Consider the following 22,812-nt stretch of genomic DNA (forward strand, 5'->3'; position numbering starts at 1 on the left):
CTCCATAAATAAGTAACACCCTCCACAACAAATACCCATTGAGAATCCATGCCTAAACCATTCTTAAAACTTGGTGGTTGCAAACGAGGGATTTTTCTAATTATTTTTCTTTTCATTAGCTATATTCTTCTGTAAAAAGAACTTTCTCTCCCCAATCTTCTTTTCTAATCATATGGATGCTGTATATTCAATATATTATAATTCCTTATCATTCTTTCTTGATGATCACATCGTCAAGTTGACCAGGAAGCACCCTTTCTAGCTGGCCCCTGTGTCCTTTTCATACATTCCCAACCTTCCCAATTGGCTCAAACAGATTCTCCAGTGTCAGCCTGCCCCAGACTTATAGCATTTCTCCAAGGAGCCCTGATTCCTTTTGGTGGAGAATGTATCTCAGAAACAAAGAGCCTGAATACTAAAGGGAGCACTGCTTCTGTGGTGTCACTGCTTCTAGGACCTTTCAGTGGAAAAGCAAGGATGCAGCAGACACTATTTAAAAATCAAATTTAGTATCAATAATTCCAGGGCAAACCAACCTCTAAGGGTTTCTAGACATGATGCAAGAAGGACACACCATCACATATATAACATTCTTGCTAAAATGTTTAACCTTAATCTAATACAGACAAAAACTAGACAAATCAAGATTTTTTTAAGTTTTTCTTAAAAAAAAAAAAAAAAAAAAATTTAGATGTGAATCTCCAAAAAGTAAGTCTCTCTCCCCACCCTACCCCTCCCAAACACACAATGTGGGGAACTAACTTGTCTAGACTATAAGAGAAACACATAATGAGATTCATTAGTTAGAACCTGGATCTAAAATATATACATCTATAGATATATACGTATAAAGGACATTCCTGGGATAATCAGGTAAACTAGAATATACAGACATATAGATATGCTTAAAAACAGGAGATAACATTACTCCATCTATGAAAGTTTTTGAGTGTTAATAATGTATTATGGTTATACAGAAGAATGTTCCTAGGAGATAAACGCTGAAGGATATAAAGGTAAAATGATGTGTTGTCTGCAATTTATTTTCAAATAGTTCACACAAAAAACATGTATGTGTATGCACATGTGTAGGGCTTCCCTGATGGCTCAGCAGTAAAGAATCCATCTGCAGTGCAGGAGACACACATTAGATCCCTGGGTTGGGAAGATCCCTTGGGGGAGGAAATGATAACCCACTCCAGTATTCTTGCCTGAAAAAATCGCACGGACAGATGAGCCTGGCGGGCTACAGTCCATGGAGTCACAAAAGAGACAGACACAACTGAGCCGCTGAGAATGCACATGCATATGTGCATACAGAGAGGAGCAAAAACAGAAAAAACAAACACACACAACAAATGTGGCAAAATACTTATCAATGCTGAATCGAGCTTGAGAGTATAGTATATGGGTGTTCATTCTATTACCCTCTTTTCTATAAATCTGAGCTTTTCCAAATTAAAAAGTTAGGTAAGAATAGGTACTAAATACCTTTCAGTAAGAAACTATAAATTTTGGGATTTTGGTATTCAAATTGACAAAACAGTTATTTTGTCACTTATTTATCTTTAGAATCCATTGATCGAAAAGTAAGGAGAAAGGCATCGAAGTCTGTCCTGTGAAAGGGATGTCTAAGAATTTCTGCCAATCTTTTACATTTATACAGTTCCTTAAGCCTGAAGGAAAGAACGCTAAAACTTCCCAAAATTGTGTGCAAGGCGTGTTTATGAACAAACTGGCCTCTTTCTTGGAAGAAGCTTTCTCTAAATTCTCAAAAAGGAGAGCAATATTAAAAAAAAAAAAAAATTTTTTTAAACCACCATAGTAAATGAGACTCTTTTTGTATGTATCTAACTTGAAGCTCCAGAATGCTCTAGAACAGGGATCAGAGACTTCCTCTGCAAAAAAGTCAGAATATAAATGTTTATGTTTTTGTAGGCCATCCACTCTCACTCAGAACTGTTCAACTACTCTGCCACTACAGTGCAAAAGCAACCATAGGTAATATGTAAATGGATGGGCAGGGCTGTGTTCCAATAAAACTATTTTAAAAAGCTAGCACGGGGCTGAATCTGGCAGCATGCCTCTCCAGCCGAGAGCAAGCCTTCCAGGCAGTGACCTCTGGGAGAAGGCCCCATCTCCAGTCCCCATTCCTTTACCCCATCTCTACGTCACTTTCCTAATGGCCTCCCACTGTCTATAATGTTTCTCAGTGTGGTCCCTGGGTGCCCAGCTTCAAAGTCACTTAGGGTTCTTGTTTAATATGCAAATACCCAAGCCTTGTACCATCCTGCTATAGTCAGAATCTCTAGGGGCAGTTTCAGTCACTGGTCTCCAGGACACAATTCATGGCATTCACAGTGAAATAGTCCTAAATGCCTATCCAGCTTCACCTCCCACCACACCAGGTGCTCCCCACACCCCTACCTGCGTGACTGTACCACTTCTGTGTCTTGGCATGTGCTATTCTTTCCTCCTGAAATGCCTACTCCATATACTTACCCTCTGCTCCCAGCTCTCATCTGCCTGATGAATTCCACTCACTCCAGCCACCCCAGTCCCCAGATATAACAAGCTTTCTCTCTTTTGAGGTTTGGAGACGGGAGTTTTTCATCTTTTCACGACAGCCACTACAGTCTCTTTTTATCTATAAAGCCATTTGGGGGCAGAGAACAAGTCTTTCTGAGAATACACAAACATCTAACTATACTTACACATCAATGAGATCAGGCTTCAATACTGATGGCACAGCAGTCTCAATGTTGTACAATTTTATCTGAGATCCATACAAAGTGACTTTGACCAATCTGTTGGCAAAGAAGAATTGCACGAATGAGCCCACACTCAGTTTGTGAACTAAAGCAGACAAAATGGACGAGGTATCAACAAAGGTCTTGAGGACACACTTTTTTACCATCAAAAAAGAATCAAGACCAGGTTTTCAATTTTATCCCAAAGATGTAATCTGAGATATGCATAAAGATTTATATACTAAGACACAGTCTAAAGCACCACCTACAGTTTCAAACTTTTTGAAAACAATATAAATATCCAACAGAGACCATAATATAATACATCCAATATGATTAGAATGGAAATCAATACTGTACTTTATCACAATTTTAAAAAATGGAAAAACAGATGTTTCAGGTAGATAGACATATGATAAAGAAAATATAGCAAAATTTAACTGTAGAATCTAGGTGATGGGTATTACCTACACAATTTTTTAACTTTCTGAAGATATGAAATGTTCATGATAAAACACTGTGATGGGCTTGGGAAAGGGGGGACACAAAAGTTTCTAACATAAATTAAGCTATTTTTAACTTTCAGCACAATTCTTTAAGAAGCAAGTTATTGAGCCCACTGGTTGCCCAAGGGCTCACTACATATAAATGAACATTAAATACGACCAGCTCTGCTGGGAAATGGGAGACTGCTCTTCCATTAGAGACACTCCTTTCTGAGTAAACATAAAAAAAAAAAAAACCCTAGAGACTTGGCTAAGTTCTCTCCATGCCTGCTCTGTAAGGAACCCTGGACTCAGGTCTGCGGGGCACGCCAGGGAAGATGGCGTGTGTTTTGCTCCCTCGATCCAACAGCACAGACGGTCTCAAATGTCACTGAGCGAAGAATCAACTGGGGAACTAGTTATAATACAGCTTGCTGGTGCTGCCCCACAGATGCACACTGCAGCTCTGAGGAATGTGCATCTCTGAAGAGCGTCCGTGGGACTCTGATGCATGGGGTCCATATTCTGAAAAATATTCCTCTCTGATAGGGGCAGAAAACAGGATTTTATTATAAAAAACCATGAGCTTGAGTCACAAGTAATTCAGGGTCGGGCAGCAGTCAGAAAGAGGTATTTCCAGTAAGCCAAGATCTAAGTAAAAGAGTAAGAGAGTCAAGGGTCCTCAATCTGAAGTTCTAGGAAGCAGGGTATGGTGATGGTGATAAGTAGGCATCAAAAAAGTCACCATCAGTAAGTAATACACCAACGAGTACCCAGTGTTTAATTCTTTAAATTGTTTTACATTCATACAATATGTGTACAGTTTACTGATGTTAAATATATTCATAACATGCAACTACCCCCATCATCTACCTCCATGACTCTTTCCATCTTAGAAAACTGAAACTCTGTATCCATTAAATAGTAACTCTCCACAACCCCTCCACCCCTGGCAACCACTGACTTTCTGTCTCTACCATTCTGACAACTCTAAGTACCTCACAGAAGTGAAATCATACAGCTTGTGACTTGATACTCTTCACTTACGTTCAACAGCATTCTTTAGTGTTGCTCCACACTAAAAATGAACTTCTAAATGTGTCTTTTAATATTTCTATGTTTAGCAGTCTTGATACTAATATTATGTAACCGCCAAGTAAGAACGCTACTGAAAACAGTGGCTATTAAGATCATGTAGCCATAAGGAGGAGGCTTCTCTCACACTTTATTCTAAGTGAAGACAAAAGAGCCAAGTGCGTTTAACTACTGAGCCTGCAAACTTAAGCAATGCAGAAAGATGTATATACATAAGGACCTATAAAATAACAACCCAGAATCTCTGAACAGTCACCTCCCTATGAAGCCGAAAGGACTGATGGATACAATACATGGCTTAAGTTTAAATTAAAAAAATAAAGACTTCAGACAGAAAGACATGTTCTATTTCTACTATCAGAGGAAACAGGCCTAGTGTGGGAAGAAGAAGAAAAAGAGCTTGAAGTAGAAGCTCTGTGGCTGAAGAGAGCTCAGCATTTGGGCTCAAGAAACTGGTAAAAGTCCATGTGCAGCCTCTCACAAACTGCGTGGTCTGAGGCAAGGCACTCGCCCTCTGGGCCACAGTTTACTCAGATAAAATGATAATACCTGTCCCTCAAAATACAGAAAGAAAATGGACAAAATTACTTTCTAAAATCTCCCACTACTGTATACTGCTTTTCTTATTAACATTAATCTGGCTTTTCAGATTTATTTAAAATTCTCAATCATGTCTGCTTTTAAGCGAAGAGCAACGAAGAAAAATCTGGCATGCAAGTCAGTAGGCTTGGGCCCTCGCTCCCCCTAGTGTGTTACCAATGACACAGCCACTGTGCCAATGAAAGCACCAGGTGACTCACCTTTACCTGGACCCACACCCCCCTGGTTTTGATCTAACCTACTTGCTGGTTACCATGAAATGACCCGGACGTTCTGTCCCTTTTATTTTCAGCAAATGGCGTTTTAGGTGCCCGAGTTCATGAGAAGGGATGGGAGGACCTCAACAAATGCGGCCGTAAAGCCTGTGAGGGACCCTCGAGGAAGAAGTAGTAACAGGAGCTCAGTGCAGGAAGGCGGGGATCCGCCCCTCAGTCAGGCTTGGCGGCTGCCCAGCTTCAACTCCTCAGGACCCTAAGAGGACTGCAAAAACCAGTCCCACTCTAACAGGACCAGAAAAAGACCCCTCTGGCATCTGGCCGCCCAGTCAAGAGTGCAGACTGCCTACTTGTTTGTCCTCTTATTAACAGGGCTGTCTTAACGTCTCTTTATGACCACACCTGGTTTCTCTTGAGGTTACGCCTGTCTTTAAATGTAAGCTCTTCCATGAAATCGCAGCTTATCTTTACCGTGTGCTACATGCTAGGCCCCGGGCTCAGTGCCTTACCTCGTATAAATCTCACAATAAACCCACAGGATACGATGTCCACTCCATTTTACCGGGACCCGAATGAAGTCCCGAGAAGGGCAGTGACTGCTCCACACCCCCGTGCGCGGCGGAGCCTCGAGTCACCTGCGCAGGGCAGAGCTGCCTGGCCACCGCAGCCCTCATACAAGCAGGCGAGCTGAGTTCCATGCTGGGACTGCCCACCCACCTCTCCACCACTGTGAGGGCGTCGCTGAAGCGCGCGGCGAACACGTCCCCAGTGAAGTACTCGGCCAGGCGGCCCACGGCTTGCAGGAGGGAGCTCAGGTCTCTCAGGGAGCAGTGCAGGCGCCGGCAGTCGTTCTCCGCTGTGATGTTCAGCCTGGGTCCTGGAACAGAAGGCCTCGGGTGGTTTTTCAACAGGAAGAACATGTTCTAATTCCCACTACAGATAACTGCCTTTTCATATGGTTCAAGGGATTCTCAAGGGACAGGTCTGTCTAGTCAAAGGTATGGTTTTGCCAGTAGTCATGTATGGTGTGAGAGTTGGACCATAAAGAAGGCTGAGCTCCAAATAATTGATGCTTTCAAACTGTGGTGTTGGAGAAGATTCCCAAGAGTTCCTTGGACTGCAAGGAGATCAAACTAGTCAATCCTAAAGGACATCAACCCTGAATACTCATTGGAAGGACTGATGCTGAAGCTGAAGCTCCAATACTTTGGTCACCTGCTACCAAGAGCCAACTCACTGGAAAAGACCCTGATGCTGGGAAAGACTGAGGGCAGGAGGAGAAGAGGGTGACAGAGGATGAGATGGTTGGATGGCATTACTGGCTCAGTGGACATGAGTTTGAGCAAACTCCAGGAGATAGTAAAGGATAGGGAAGCCTGGAGTGCTGCAGTTCATGGGGTCGCAAAGAGTCGAACACAACTTAGCAACTGAACAACAACAAAGGATAAGTAACGGGGCTTCCCAGATGGCTCAGTGGTAATAAATCCACCTGCCAATGCAGAGACGCGGGTTCAATCCCTGGGTTAGGAAGATTTCCCCAGAGAAGGAAATAGCAACCCACTCCTGAATTCTTACCTGGGAAATCCCATGGACAGAGGAGCCTGGTGGCTACAGTCCATGGGGGTCACAAAGAGTCGGACACAACTGAGCATGCATACACCCATGGATAGGCAACACAGTAGAGAGGAAGAAGGCTGACACCTAAGAGCTGGGGGAATGAGTCAACGAGTTCAATGCCACATGGGTTTCCAGGTGATGAGGCTGGAACAGAGCCCGTGACAGCCCCAAAAGGAGGACAGGTGCCTGGAAAGGGGGACACTGTGGCCAGGGCACTGTGACAGTGGGTCATGCCCCCAAGGAGCCAGAGGACAAAAGCAGTGAAGGAAACAGCCAGTGACAAAGCAGCCCTGACCTGCCCGACCACCTGCCCCCCTGCAACACTCCCCACGGAGAGCAGAGCCTTGGCGCAGAAACATCCAGCAGCAGGATTATCAGCCTGCAGGCAGCCCTGCCAAGGCCACGAGATGGGTGGCTAAGGAGGGTGGGCCAGCTCCCGGGGTCAGAGCAAGAGGGTGAGCACCCCACACTGCCAGCCAGAGGAGCCCACAGAACATACAGAGCCAGAAGTGGTTCTGGTCGCGTGTGGTCGTGTGAGGGGAGCAGTGCCTCTGCACCCTCCTCTCCCGGTTAACAAAAGCACCACCAGCACACACCTTCCGAGCGTCAAGGGTGTTCAGGGCCACCGCTATGCAACCAAAGCCCAGGGTCAACCAAAACCTGCCAGAAGATGGGTTCCAATTCCTCATCAGTGGCCCCTCCCTCTCCCTGCACACACCCATCCTCATCACCTACACAGCTCTACCCTGATAACCCGCTTTCAACTTTTTCACTAATTCTCATCATGAAAGGAAAGATCCTGTGTTTCTCTATTAAAAACCAAGCCAAAACACCAGCCTACATCAGGTTTCCTTCTTGGATGGTCATGAGACAGCTTCAAAGTCATCCTGATGGGGCCAGCCTTCTTCCCCTCTGCCCCTCATCCACACATACATCTGGCACATGGCCTTCCCCAGCACTGCCCCCTCAGCCTCTTCCCGGACCCCTCAACAGAATGCTAGAGCCGATGCCTCCTGAGGGAGTCTTCCACCTTTGGATACCTTGGTCAGAAACACAGGGGTCTCCCCGATAATTCCTCCTATCATCCCCTGGTCACACCTCTGTCCATTAAATTCTCTAGACGAGAATACTGGAGTGGGTTGCCATTCCCTTCTTCTGGGGATCTTCCTGACCCAGGGATCAAATCTGAGTCTCGTGCATTGCAGGTAGATAATTTACTGTCTGAGTCACTGAGGAAGCCCTTCCACCCTTTGAGGGGAGAACAAAAAACAAGCTTAATTTAAGCCTGCTGACACATGGCAGTCTTGGGGGGATGTGGAGGGAGGGTCATAGTCTTGTGAATCTCCTCTTGGCTGAAATACACGCCTGGTTCCTTCTGTTTTCTGTGCGCACCCCTTCTCCAGAATCCTGGCCATTCTCATCACTCTCGTTTAAACCTGCCCTAATTTTTCTGATAAAAAAGCCGTCCTAGAATGAGAAACAGCCTGGAACTGCTGTGTGTGTTTTGAACTATTGGTTTGAACCACATCAATTTGCTGCCATTTGACCGTTTCTGGCCTACAGAACCATAGTAATTCATAGAGTTCAACTCAACACTATGTACCATCCAAGGTTCAGATTAATCAAAATGGCAGCTGCTTCTTTCCTGATGTGTCTGCAATGCAGCCAAATGCACAGGCAGCAAGTACCCCAGATCAGTCTCTAGCCCTGCCCCCCAGCCTGGAAACCTCATACTACCATCACCACAAAACCACGCAAGGTAACCACACTGCCACCTGAGGGTGAAGCCCAGAGTTGCTACTGTGAAAGGCTGTCCAAATCAATCCACATTTTATTGTTTGGCTGAGGCTTAGTTTCCTCCTCGCTCCCATCAACAACACAGAACATCCGCACAGTGGAGCCTGCAGGTGAGGATACTACGAAGCGTAGGTTTCAGAGACAGAAGGTATCATGGCCACACCAAAGTCCAACCTTCCATAAACCACGTTACCCAGCAGCTGTCTAGATAGATGTCCCCTAAGCCACACCCAAAGAACAGCCCATGGGACTTCCCTGGCGGTCCAGTGGTTGGGACTTCACCCTCCAATACAAGGGATGTGGGATCAATCCCTGGTCGGGGAACTAATATCCCACATGCCTCACAGCCCCACTCCAAAACAAAACGAAACATAAAACAGAAGCGATATTGTGATAAACTTAATAAAGACTTTAAAATGTTCCACATCAAAAAAAACTTAAAAAAAAAACACAAAGAACAGCTCATTGGAAAGTCACTGCCCTGGAAAGAAACACATTAATGTTAAAGGAGGTCAGTGGTTAAGACTCTGCCATCTAAAGCAGTGGGTGTCAGTTCGATCCCAGGTCAGGGAGCTAGGAGTCCACGTGCCTCGGGGCCAAAAAAAGAGCCAAAACATAAAACAGAAGCAGCTATGTAACAAATTCAATAAAGACTAAAAATGGTTCATATTTAAAAAAAAAAAAACTTAAAAAAATAAATTCAGTCTTTTTTTGGGGGGGGTGGACTGGGCAATAAAAATATAAAACTTAGCACTTAAGTTATTCCACTCTGAGAGAACAAACAAGTCATTAATGAACTTAAGCAGAACCAAGAATTTAAGTCCAAAAGTCTGTATCATAAGCAATCTCTTAGGCAGGAAAGTCTGCACGGCTAAACAAAAAAGTTAGCAGGACTGCTTAGAGCAGAAATATTGCCCCAATGGGGGAGGATCTCGGTGAGGAGTGGCAGAAGCCAAACACAGGACAGACCCTTCGGGACACGTAAGGACACACACGCAGCACCAGGGGCACAATGACTGATGGGGGGATGACGCAGACCACCAACAGTGCGAAAGACGGACAGCCAGGGCAAAGATGACTGCCAGGGTAAAGGAGGCACGGCGATGGCATGTTTTGCCTTGGACTTTACCAAGGAAGCAGAAGCAGGGGGATCAACAGAAGCTGCGTAAACAGTAAGACTCCCAGGAACTTCCCTGGGGGTCCAGTGGCTAAGACTCTGAGCCCCTAATGCAGGGGGCCTGGGTTCGATCCTGGTCAGGGAGCTAAGATTGTACCTGCCTCACACAAGTAGCCAGGGGAAAAAAAAAAAAGTAAGGCTTCCATCACTCCAGAATTCAGGCCAGGAGAAGGTAAATGCAAATGAAAGGAATGAGCCCTAACCCATTGGGGAAAAGAACGTGGTTTCTGGTAAGCGGCAGTAAGGCTGACTAATATAGCATGAGGGTTATGTGAGGGGTAAATGACCATGGGAACCAAGGAACAAATCGTACTCAGAGTTTCCAGTTTTTAATAGCCTTTGCATTGGAAACTTGGCTTTTGCTTCATCATGGATAAGAAAGCTCATTTTAAAACAGGAAATAAGTATTTCTCTGGCCTGAGAGGTTCTGCCCCTTGAGTATATGCCCCAAGGATCAGTGCTTGGGATGAGGTTTAGAAATGACCTGAAGAGCCAAGCGTACTGTGAAACTGACAGTAAATGGGCTGTGATGAGAGCAGGCCTACAATACTTCATTTAGGGGAAATCCATCAGATTCTCCTGCTCGGATGAGAAAATCTAAGTTATAAGTCTCAGAAAAAGGACTTGGGAATCACTGCAGACTGCCACCTGAAGACAGACTCAATGTAATGTTAAAAAGTGAGCTACTAACACTGACTTTAGGTATCTATTCTGGGGGAAAGAGAGTACATGCTCAATTTCATCTTTAAGATCAATAACAACTGTTTTAGGATCCTGTGTGCGTGCTCAGTCTGACTCTTTACAACCCTATGGACTGCAGCCCACCAGGGTCCTCTGTCCATGGAATTTTTCAGGCAAGAATACTGGAGTGGCTTGCCATTTCTTCCTTCAGGATATCTTCTCAACCCAGGGATCAAACTTGTGTCTCCTGCATCTCCTGCACTGGCAGGTGGATTCTTTACCATTGTGCCACCTTAGGGTCCTGAGTGTATTCTAATTTGAACAAGAGCCCTGAGAGAGAAGCCATTACAGTATGATTTTTTCCCCAAGAATTTTTTCCTAGATTTTGGAAATATCTGCAGCATCGGTACACAGTCCGAAGACTTCCATGAATGTTGATGGCATATCATACAGGCACATTTGCTTTGAAAAGTAGTCTTTTTAAAGTTCTACAGAAGCTGTTCTTAGTCGATCTACACAAATCAGGGTCTAGAGCTGGGGCATGCCAAGTCCGTCAACCTCCTGGGGCCCAGCAGATTGTTTACTAGTAGAAGCTAATCTAGTCATGGAAACAAGCAGTCACAGGCCACCAAGAAGGGCAGCCTCGCAAAGGGCCTCTTGGGGAGGCTCTGCCACAAATAACAAGCTCATCCAGGCACTGGGCTGTACCCTGGGCAGCTGTGTGCCAGGCTGAAGCAGCAGAGTTATACGAGAGGGGCAGTCGGCCAGGGCCAGGGTAACTCCTGTAAGGAAAACTGTGTGGGTATATGGGTGTGTGTGTGTGTGCAGCACAAGTGTGTTTGCAAGCACTTGGTTAAGTTCCTATGTGTCTGTGTGTGTGTCTATGTGTGTGTGTTTGTAGCACAAATGTGTTTGCAAGAATGATGTTCCTGGTGCTTTCGGCTGGCAGAATGAATATCAGATTTTGGCTAATTTCAACTTGTTATCATTTCCTAGTATACCCTGCTGGGACTAGCACCACAAGCTATGTAACCTTGGGTAAACTAACATCTCTGAACATGAATTTCCTCTTTTGTAAAACAAGAGAACTGTGATTAGTCCTTACACCTCACAGGAGAGTTGAGAGAATTAAATAACAAAAGCAAATAATAAGGTGCCTGGCATGCAATACCTCTTCTACAAACAGAAGCTATTATTATTAACAAAATAATCCCAAAATGCTAATCCTAAACCCCCAACTAGTGAAACCTGCCAACAGCAGGCCAAAGCCTTTCCAAATGGCTACAGTCAGAGCCACTGACACAGGAGGGCTTAACAGGCGGTGCAGTGGTAAAGAATCTGCTTGCCAATGCAGGAGACACAAGAGACGCAAGTTCGATCCCTGGGTCAGGAAGATCTCCTGGAGAAGGAAAGAGCAACTCTCTTTAGTAGTCTTGCCAGAATAATCCCATGGACAGAGGAGCCTGGCAAGCTGTAGTTCAAGGGTCACAAAGAGTTGGGCATGACTTAGCGACTAAACAACCACGTTGACACAAGAGAGCTGACAATCCCCATGATCAGCTCTACCAGGCTGTCCCTGCAGAGCTGCTCCCAGGTCCTCCCGATCCTAAAAGCCAGAGATGGAAGAACACAGCCCAGCAAAGTCCAGGGCTATTTTCTTCCCTAGCTTACCAACTGGTTTAAAGGAACAGAGAAATATTCTAATTGCCAGGGTCTTTAAACAGTCCTACTTCTTTATTCCAAATTAGCCTCTCTCTCTGAAACGCCTCTTTGGGCTACACTGTCACAGCCTCATCCTCTACCTCCCTCACAGCTCCTCTTTAATCGTGATTTTTTTTTTTTATTTTTTCCTATTTAGAAATTGACAGAGAGGAAGCAGTGAGGAGGGGGCAGTGGAGAAATCTTGTTCTGACAACACAGAAGGCAGTAGTTAAGTATTAGTCCACAAGGTCTCAAAGAGTCGGGCACGACTGAGCGACTGAACCACAGCAACGCTGACACAGGAGAGCTGACGACCCCCTGATCGGCTCTACCCGGTCGTCCCGCAGAGCTGCTCCCAGGTCCTCCCGGGAGGATGAGTTTTCACAATCTTTTTTCTGAACGTTAAATTAGAAAATAAAAGACAGTTTACCTGACCCTGAAGTAACTATAAACTGCTGTAACCCCAGATAAACTTCTAAATTGTCCTGAAGAACTGGAAACTGAAAGAAACAAAAGATTAAAAAAAACATAAATGCAAATTTTAACAGCATTTCAACAGTGAAACAAGTATCTGTAGTGGGAGGAGCAGGATAAAAAACTTTTCTCTGGGAGCCTTTACACGCAGCAAAGAAGAGGTGGCACCCCTCAGCACCTCCCACCCCCGAGGAGTCTTCTACAATTAAAACCACCAGTTAATATTTGGAATAAGAAAGAAAATAACACAGTAGTTCCATACTTTTCTAAACAAAGCACTATGATTATTATGACAGTTATGTCCTTGAAGGAGGATATCAAGCCCCCCAAATGGTCTATACTTTCTAGAGCTCTAAGACAGGACCCACCTCCCTTCAAGTCCAAGGAAAACCCTGCCCTTGAAAAAAAAGCGCAGTTATGCCTTATAAACTGCATGACAGAGTGAAGAGACAGCCGAATTATTTGGAGTCAGTTTGCCTTACTCATTTAGCAGACAGGACCTTCATAATCAGAGCTCTATCTTTTCTTCCTAAAGCTGCTAACTCACCGTTAAGATAAAATTAAGACGTTACTGTGACAGGTCCCCACGGAAGGCAGATGGCAAAATAAGATGGCACTCTTCATGAGAAAACACAAGACACAGCTGGGCGGCGCAATGCAACCCGACCCCAGTGAACTATCCTGCCTTTAGAGGAGACATGGGCTAATGAAATGCCTTCAAATAACAAGCATCACTTAGTGAATGAAATCAGTCCTTATGACTAAGGATTCTGTGTACACATAAAAAGACAGAAAGTGCCCAGCAAATAATCTGCCAACAGTTTTGTGAGTTTTACAAAGGCTAACTTTCCAACAGTATAATTTTTATAAATAAATCTTCCACTTGGCTTGGCCACTTCTAAGCCACTGGTGAAAGCATAAAGGCATCAGTAAAATTTACATTATACCCAAGAGTTTAGGAAAGAAAAACAGAGCTTCCAAAAGCTCATTTTAAAATACTGGGAGGAAATGTTAAACACATTAAATTCAAGGGTCGGTTATCCTAATTATTATTCTGTTTAAAAAATATACATTTTATAAGACTGGTGACCACAAAAGCCTTACTACTCATGCTATATGCAGGGAAATAATTAGGCTCTTCGTTCCCCTCCAAATGGTGCGTTACCAGCGTTGAGAAGGCGTGTGTGGGAAGGAGCTCCATCACTTTGGCCACAACCTCCAAGCTCTGGCGTAAGTACCGCTGCCACTCTGTCTGCTGCTGCGGGGCAAACAAAGAAGGATCAGCTCTTCCCAGAATGGCAGAGCTCATCAGCTTTCCTGCCAGCCTGCCCCCCACCTCAAGCCCACTCTCAGACGTAAGTATGTGAAGAAATAGTAAACCAGGTTATTTGGTACTTTAAAAAGGCCAAGCTAAAAAAAATTTTTTTGATCCAATGAATTAATGTCATAAGAATCTGGTTCCTCAAAAAGTAAACAATTCACATAGAATGACCTACTTTTCTCTCTGTCATAGGAATAAGAGATTTTAAACAGTGACTGGTAAAATAAATGCTCAAGTCCCCTTCCCGTCATCCCAGCTATAGGAATTTGTCATTCATTACCTTCTGAGACAGCCCGTTCCTGAGCTTATATAACTGGCCACATCAGTGCTACACCAAGTATGGTCGATGAACAGGCAGTATGGGCATCTCCGGGGTGGGGGGTTGTCAGAAATGCAAATTCTGTACCATGCTCCCCCCCACCCCACCACACACACTTCCTGAATCAAAGTCTGCTTAACAAGCTGTCTCACAGTGACTCTTATTCAGGCTAAAACTATGAGATGCACTGGCTTACATCAAACAGGTAACAGGAAGTGAAGCTAAAGTCTACCAAGTGCTACCAAGCACCTGTTACCCACCAGGCACGTGCCACTGTGTCCACGTGTGCTGCCCTCAGCACGTGGCCAACACAGGGCGGTTCAGACATATCCTTCCCCTTCTGGGAGACGTGGAAATTAGACCTCAGAGAAATTCAGCGACCAGACTGCTACCTTCTTTGTACTCAAGGCTGCACAGTCAAATCTAGGCCATCTGGTTCCAAGCACAAGGCTGTTTCTAACCCAGATATGGCTATCCTCAAGGTCTTAACCACAGCACAGTGGCTGCTATTCTGAGAGCTGTAACAGTGACCTGAAAATGTTTAAATGCATGGTGGTTAAGAAAAAGGAACACTGGAATTGTATCCTTAAAGACATTTTTCTTACCAATGTGGGGCATGCCAGCATCAATAAACTCAAGGTTTATTTTAAGAGATATGAGTTTATATTAATAAGATATAATCAAAAGAGATGTCCTTTTATTCTAGCCTTATCATTTAAGTATCTCTAACTATCCTTACCAGTATCCAGCTAGCTTAGATTTGTTGCCCAGAATGTGGGTGCAAGGCAGGGGAAAATAGGTGGGATGCCAAGTTCTTACTAAACCACTTTTCACTGTATGTATGGTTTCTTTACTTACGTCTCTAGTCCATATAGGTAAATGCCTGTAAAACGTTTTTACGGTTCATAAACCCAAATCGACCAGCAGAATACAAATTTCAAATGTGTAACTCAAACCGTAAGACTGCTCTGGCTTAAAGACGGTCTCCAGAGCAAAGAGCTATGGGTTCCAAGTCTGCATTTCCATTCATACTACAAAATGGCAAGGACTAAGGCCAACGAGGCTATGCTGCTTACATCGTCATCCAGAGTCTCATCGTCCAACTCCTCCAGCTGGGCCTGGTTGTATCTGAACTGGATTCGATTCAACACCTCCGTCAGCAAGAGGACTAGGGCGTCTTCGTACCTGTGTGGCAGGGAGAAATGCAACATCAGGTGAAAGCAGGCTTTTAGCCTAGGATTTCAAAAAGGCCCCCTGCATTCTGAAGGGAACGGTGTCTACACTGGACTACCGCACACAGGAAGCATCTAGACTAAAGCAGTTTATGGACTGGCCAACGTCATGTGGCAGTGGGGCAGGAGCAGGGCTGCAGCTTATGCAGCTACGTTCCAGGCACCTTCTTGTATAATATCCTTTGTCTCTGGTAGCAATTTTTGTCTTAAAAGTCTATTCTGTCTAACTTAGTAGTCAGCAGGTAAACAATCTGCCTACAATGCAGGAGACACAGAACATGGGTTCACTCCTGAGTAGGGAAGATCCCCTGGAGGAAGCAATGGCAACCCACTCCAGTATTCTCGCCTGAAAAATCCCATGGATGGAGGAGCCTGGTGGGCTACACCCCAAAGGGTCACAAAGAGCTGGACACGAATGAGTGACTAAGAATACCCCCCAACATGGTGTAGTTACCCTAGCTTTATTTTGGTTATTGTTGGCATGGAATATATTTTCCTATCTTTTTACTTTAAACCTATTTGTGCCTTTAAAATTCAAGTCGGTCTCTTGTAAACAACATGAAGTCAGATCATGTATTTTTAGTCCATTCTGCCAATCTTTGCTTTTTAACTAGAGAAGTTAAGCCTTAATGTAATTACCAATAAGGAAGGAATGACTTCTGCCATTTTGCTATTTGTTTTCTCTGTGTTTTATCTTTTATTCCTTACTTCCACTAGGACTGCTTCCTTTTGTGTTAAATAGATAGTTTTGAGTGTACTATTTTAATTCCCTTGCCATTTCTTTTACCATATATTTTAAAGTTTTTTTCTCAGTGGTTGCCCTGAAGATTATAAGTACTATATATAAATATCAATTAACTCAATGATTTGATTTTTTTTTGGGAGGGGGGAGGAGCTGCACCACATGGCTTGTGGGATCTCAGTTCCCTGAGCAGGAATTAAACTCAGGCCATGGCATGAAAGCCCAGAATCCTAAGTGCCAGACCACCAGGGAACCCAATAATTCAATCCTGTCAACAACTGTGAGAGGCAGGTGGTATTACTGATACTTTTCTGATGAGGAAATTATAGCTGAGGAAATTATAGTTAAGAGAAGTTAAATCAACTGCCCAAGGTCACAAAGCTAGCTGGTTTGAACCCAGGGCTCCCTAACTCAACACTTCATGTTATCTCTACACATAAACCACCAACAGGCTTTGAGCCTGCTCCACCCATTCCCCAAAACCTCAATTTTAATCAACTTTTAAGAACACTTAAAGCCAAAAAGAAGATATGGAAAAAGTCTGGGGTCACCCTAACCCCTTGATCTGTCTAAAAATAATTTCTCAAAGAAACATTTGGAGCCAGAGGCTTGGATATTTCCCGTGATAAAAATCTAACTCAGCACCAAAGTTATATGTAATAGTTTCTACCACAAGGGCCAACAAACCACTAATTTTCAAGAACAAATCATGTGGCCTAAATGTCTGCCTTAAACATTTCCTGAAATGTTTCTACGAGAAGTTCAGGGCTGGGCCCAGTCAGAGCAAAGCACCCACCCTGGTGGTTCAGCTCCTAGCGCCAGTCCACTCTCCATACTCTGTGATGCTGGGACTGAAACTGCGCACAACACACTTCATCTCTGCTTGCTGGACTCTATCAAACACTGGAGGAAAACTGAACGGCAAAGGGACCCCACTCTTCCTGCCGGCTTGCGTGCTGGCAATGTAACCCCAACAATGGTCCCCAGGCAGTAACAGCAGTAGTAACAGGTTCCAGCTTCCACATTCCCCAAGCCAGCCCCATCACACCCTCTCTCTGAGGTGCCAATAGGAGCCAGGTCACAACCTCTCCTCAAAGGAGTAAGTCCCAGCTCCCTGGGGCCCCTCTTCTGAGCTGTGGCAACTGGGGGATTCCCTCCCCTCAGAGTTCTGACCTCTAGCTGCATGGAGGCCGTCTCTCTGATAGTCAATGTCCCTGATACCTTTCTGTTGTACCCCTAGCCCTAGGGATGAAACTGCTTCCTGTAGTTATCATCTGTGTTGTCTCAGTGTTTCCTTTTTGCTTTCCACGCCTCTAAAATTTGTTCAAGCAATTTCCTACATTGAATTCTTAAAATAAGTAAGTGTAATTTCTGCTTTCCTGACAAGACTCTAACTTATCAATCACCTCATCTTATACCGGAAATACCAGGACAACAAGAAAATCAAAGCCAAAAAGTATCCAATACCATGACCAAGTACAGTCCATTCAGTCTAAGAGTTACAACCCCTGTATTGAGACTGTAGATACGGTCTAAAGACTACTTAAAAATCCTCCTGAAATGTCACATTTCAGAGCTCTGTGGGCACAGGAGCTCATTTCTTCATCCGAGACAGAGATATTGTCCCCCCTCAATCCCTCAAAGAGTCCCTCATTATTTGCAAATAACTTAACAAGCTAGACAAGTAATTAAGCATGATGGCCCAGAGGAGAATGTTGGCAGAGAAAAATCACTAATAAAATAGGCAACATCTGTGGGAAAACTTGCAAACAGAATCAAAATCCCACTTCAGTAGACTTTAGAAAAAGGCTAAGTTCAAACACTTGCACATAGAGCTTATATTTGTCATCTGCCTATCCAACACCCTTCTTCCCCAGTAAGAGAACATGAGGCCCTGATGCCAAATGAAAGACTACATTTCCCAGTCTTCCTCTGCAGACAGGAGTGGTCAAGGAAATTTTAAAAGAAGTTATTTGGTGGGGCCTCTGGGAAAGCTGCTTTTGTCCAACCTCTCCCCTTTACTCCTGCTGGCTGAATCACGGGTGTGATGTCTATCGATTCAGCACCCATCTTTGACCATACAGTGACTGTGGAGATGGAAGTCATGCCTAAAGCTGGTAGAACAAACATGTACAGGGCTCTAAAATAGCTGACATACAAAAAATGAGGAGACACTGAACACCCGTCAAGGGAAAGACAATCAGCAAACTGTCACAGATGACACAGATGCTGGAATTATCGAAGATTTTTAAAGCAAGCTATTATAAGCGACACTCTTGAGGCTCTTCAGCTGGAGGGTGTTTTAGACTGAACTGTGTCCACTCAAAATTTGTATGTTGAAGCCCCCAACTCTCAGTATGACTGTATTTGGCAATAAGGCCTATGAAAGGTAATAAAAGTTAAGTGAGATCATAAGGGTGGGGTGGGCCTTAATTACATGAAAAGAAAGAGACATGAGAGAGTGGAGTGTGCTCACGCTCCCTCCTCCCCATGCAAGCACAGGAGAGGGGCCATGTGAGGACATGAAGGGAAGGCAGCGTCTGCAAGCCAGGAAGAGAGCCCTCACCAGAAACCAAATCCGCCAGCCCCCTCATCTATGACCTCCATTCTCTACATGTAAGAGAAAATTAATTTCTATTGTTTAAGGCACCCCAGTCAGTGGTATTTCATTATGGCAACCCAAGCTGGCTAATCGAGAAGGCAAACGATAATCAGAAAGAAACCTGGGAGCTTCCCTGGTGGTCCAGTGGCTAAGAACCTGCCTGCCCAGGGCACTGCAACTACCGAGCCCACAGGCCACAACTAATGAAGCCTGAATGCTCTAGAGCCCGTGCTCTGGAACAAGAGAAGCCGTGGCAAGGAGCAGCTCATGCACCACAGCTACAGAGTAGCCCCTGCTTGCCACAACTACAGAAAAGCCCTCGTGGCAATAAAGACCCAACACAGCCAGAACTAAATAAATAAAATTATTTTTTTTTAAAGGTTTTTCTAAAAAAAAAAATCTGCCTGCAAATGCAGAGGACAGGGGTTCAATCCCCGGTCCAAGAAGATCCCACATGCCATGGGGCAGCTAAGCCTATGCACCACAACTTCTGAGCCCACGAGCCATCATTACTGGATTCTGCGTGCTCTGGAGCCTTTGCTCTGCAACAGGAGAAGCCACTGCAACGAGAAGGCTGCACATTGCAAAGAAGAGCAGCACCCAATCACCACCACTAGAGAAAGCAACGAAGACCCAGCGCAGCCCCCCAAAATTAATCGGTTAATTAATTAATTTTAAAACAGAAACATGGAACTTCAGAATGAAGGGAAAGCATGAGAACTGGCAGATCTCTGGGTAAATATAACAACTGTTTCTCTGTTGATTCTCTTAAGATCTTTAAAATATGAATGCTGGATGAAAGCAAAAAACAGAACACTGTCTGATGGGATTTTCACTGCTCACAGACGGAAAATATATGGCAACCTCAATACAAGGAAAGAGAGCAAAAAAGTAGTGAGGCTTCTATATTACACCTGACGTGGTAATATGTTAACTCAAAAAGTTAAATATATATTCATTTTAATATACAGAGCAATGACTTTAAAAACTCATAAATATAGTCACTCAGTAGATACACTGAAAGGGAAAACTAAATTTGTGTGAAATTAACAGTTGTCGTTTAGCTGCTCAGTCATGTCCGACTTTTTGCAACCCCATGAACTGTAATCCATCAAGCTCCTCTGTCCATGGGATTTCCCAGGCAAAAATACTGGAGTGGGTTGCCATTTCCTTCTCTAGAACTAACAAAAGAGTCTCAAAAGAAACGAAGCAAAAACTGATAGAACTGAGAGGAGACGTAGACAAATCCACAATTTTACTTGGGAAAATTCACCCCTCTCTCAGTAACTGATAGAACAAACTGGATAAAAAGATAACATGTAGAACACAATCAATCAATCTGATCTGACATATCTAGAACACTCCACCCAACAACAGCAGAACATACACTCTTTCAAGCACAATGAATAAGCCCCAAAAAGAGCAGGACATAAAACAAATCCTGACAAATTGAAAAGAACTGAAATCACACAAAATATGTTTGCAGATAATAATAAACTAGAAAACAGCAGCAAGAAGACACAGGGCAAATCCACAAATATTTAGAAATTAAACACCAAAGAGGAATTCTCAAGAGGAATTACAAAATAAACTGAATGAAAAGGAAACTAAAACATATTAGAATTTGATAGATAAAGCTAAAGCAGTGCTCAGAGGGAAACTAAGAGCATTAAATGCTTGAATATACTATGGAAATGAACCTACAGATCGGTGTGGCTCAAACCACAAATGTGATTTCAGAAGCACCCCAACTTCTGAGAGTTAAATAAAATGTTATGTTAAGGCAACTACATAGCAGCTGCTTAGTAAATGTATGATGAATGAAAAAGAACAAATGAATCAATATGCAGGCAATAAACAAACAAACCTACAAGTCAGATAACTACAAAGCACCGAAGCACAATCCTGGATAGCTTTTTCAACTCAGTGAAATAACTAAGATCCTATTCACTTGCTCTCTGGGGCAGTCAACAGCATGAATTTCATGTATCAAGAGCTAGAAAGCTACTGAAGCCCTGACATAAACCTAGTTAATACCTTTTACTATCAAAATGCGGTGTGTCACAATGGCACTTCCTCTTTACTAAGCAGAAAAACACACTCACAAGAAAAGGGCAGCAAGTTTTCTCACGCCTACCCACATTTGTTTACAGTCCAATCTAATGTCACCTGGAATCCCTAGCAGGTCTGTGGCCAGCACTTGCCAGTAATCTCATGACAAAGGGGTTCACAGGACATGACTCAGTAACTTTAGGTTGCTTAACACACTTCAAGTTTCCTCATCCTCCTGTAAAAAGAAGTTCTACCCAGGTGTCTCCCTACACATTGACAAGCACAGAGAGAAGGAAGTTAGAGAAAGCGAGACAAAGGATGAGAATACTTATTTACTGGACATCTACTATCAGCCAAGGTACTTTACACACACTGGTTCATTTAATTAGCTCAAGAACTTGTAAAGTAGGCACAACCATTCCCAAAGTACAAAGGGGAAAAGGAGACTGAAATTCAGGTCTTCCGACACCACTGATTCAAAACGGCAAACCTGGACAGTGAACCCCACTGGCAATTAGTTCAGCTGGGTGCATTACAGAACATTTAGCTGTTAACAATGGGACTCAAGTTCTCCAAGCCCCCACCAGCTCTGAACAAGAAATTCTTGAGCATCCTCATTGAGCAAGGAACATGCGGAGCTCCAATTTCCAAACTCCTAGGACCAAAAATAAATCTATGTACATTTATACTTCTAAATTTGTAGCCTACAAAGCCTACCACTGTGTTGTGAGGAATGATGCAAAACCTATAAACCACAAGAGACAGGAACTGAATGCTGTCTCTGTGACTTAACCACACCTACGTCTCCCATTTAAGATACCAAGAAAACATCTGACTACTTCCTGCAAGACCAGTTGCTTCTGAAATTCTGGTCCAAGTCACAAAAGCCCCCTGACTTCTTTCAGATATATTTTATCAGTTGAAAAACATTTGACTGCATTGACAAGCTCTTCACTAAAAATCAATGTGGTAATTATCTGTAGCCAGTGCTCTTTATCAGCTGCTTCAATATATTGGGATCTCTAAGATAACCCAGAGCTGTGGTTGCCAAACTTTGAAAACTTTAAGATTTTTTGAGTATGCACCTCTATAAATATGCTCCCTAAGAGGTGACAGGAAACACAGAGTTCAGCTATTTTCTTTGAGCACGCAGCAGACTGCCTTGAACACCCTTCTTCGTAGTCTACTACCTTTGACCACTAGGGGGTGTCAGACGGACAAGCTTCCCCCAGATGATGGTCACCCCTAACGGCATAAACCAGACAAGCTTTGAACGTTTGGGTTGTTTTTTAAAAGTATGAAAGTGTTATATGTGTATTTTTTTTTTTAAGTCATGAAAAATCAGAAAGCCTTATTTAGGATAATAATCCATTGATCAATGAGAAAAATCCCTAGTGTTTAAAGCGGTCAGCCAGGACCGCTGACAACTGTGAAGACAGATGCCTGGGCAGGCAGGCCGGTCAACATCTGCAAGTGGGCTGCGGAGTCTCTGTTGTCCAGGGGTCCTGTCATTTAACTCCACAGCCACCACCTCAAACGACAGCAACATCTTCGATGACTTATTATTACTGTGTGGCCACTACTGTGACCATCCACTGAGCGCCTCACATGTGACCGACACTATGCCAGGTATTTTATATGCACGATTTCCTGAATCCCAGCCATTCTGCGAGAGGTATTAGTATGCTCGTTTTGCAAGAGGAAATGTGATTACCATATGACTTGACCAAAAGTAACACTGCTACCATGAAGCAGAAAAGGAATTTAAACTGCACCAACTGCTCCTTCTATTGGTGCAATAATCAGCGCAAGTATCTCTCAGTGGAACAATACCGTATTCTCCTCACCTAAAGCACATTTGTACTGTGCTTTTAAAAGCATTTTCGTGCCGATCATTTCCTCAGCTTATTCTTCCAAAAAGTCTGAGCGATGTGAAAGACCATCTAACCACT

The 22,812-nt window shown here is 43.7% G+C and overlaps 1 protein-coding gene across 2 annotated transcripts in view; it reads right to left on the reverse strand.

The window, feature by feature from the left end:
* Positions 1 to 22,812, reverse strand: part of XPO6 (exportin 6) — a 106,751-nt gene that overhangs the window by 18,508 nt on the left and 65,431 nt on the right. Inside the window, exons 10-14 of one of the 2 annotated variants that reach the window (XM_055562635.1) lie at positions 15,309 to 15,417; positions 13,758 to 13,847; positions 12,549 to 12,618; positions 5,863 to 6,022; positions 2,715 to 2,807 (exon numbers count right to left, since the gene is read on the reverse strand). In XM_055562635.1, the coding sequence (XP_055418610.1) occupies positions 2,715 to 2,807; positions 5,863 to 6,022; positions 12,549 to 12,618; positions 13,758 to 13,847; positions 15,309 to 15,417 (522 nt within the window). Of the gene's footprint in view, positions 1 to 2,714; positions 2,808 to 5,862; positions 6,023 to 12,548; positions 12,619 to 13,757; positions 13,851 to 15,308; positions 15,418 to 22,812 lie in introns of both variants that reach the window. The other variant, XM_055562634.1, reaches the window with a different exon arrangement.

This window comes from Bubalus kerabau, chromosome 23, assembly GCF_029407905.1.
Source record: "Bubalus kerabau isolate K-KA32 ecotype Philippines breed swamp buffalo chromosome 23, PCC_UOA_SB_1v2, whole genome shotgun sequence".
NCBI lineage: Eukaryota > Metazoa > Chordata > Mammalia > Artiodactyla > Bovidae > Bubalus > Bubalus kerabau.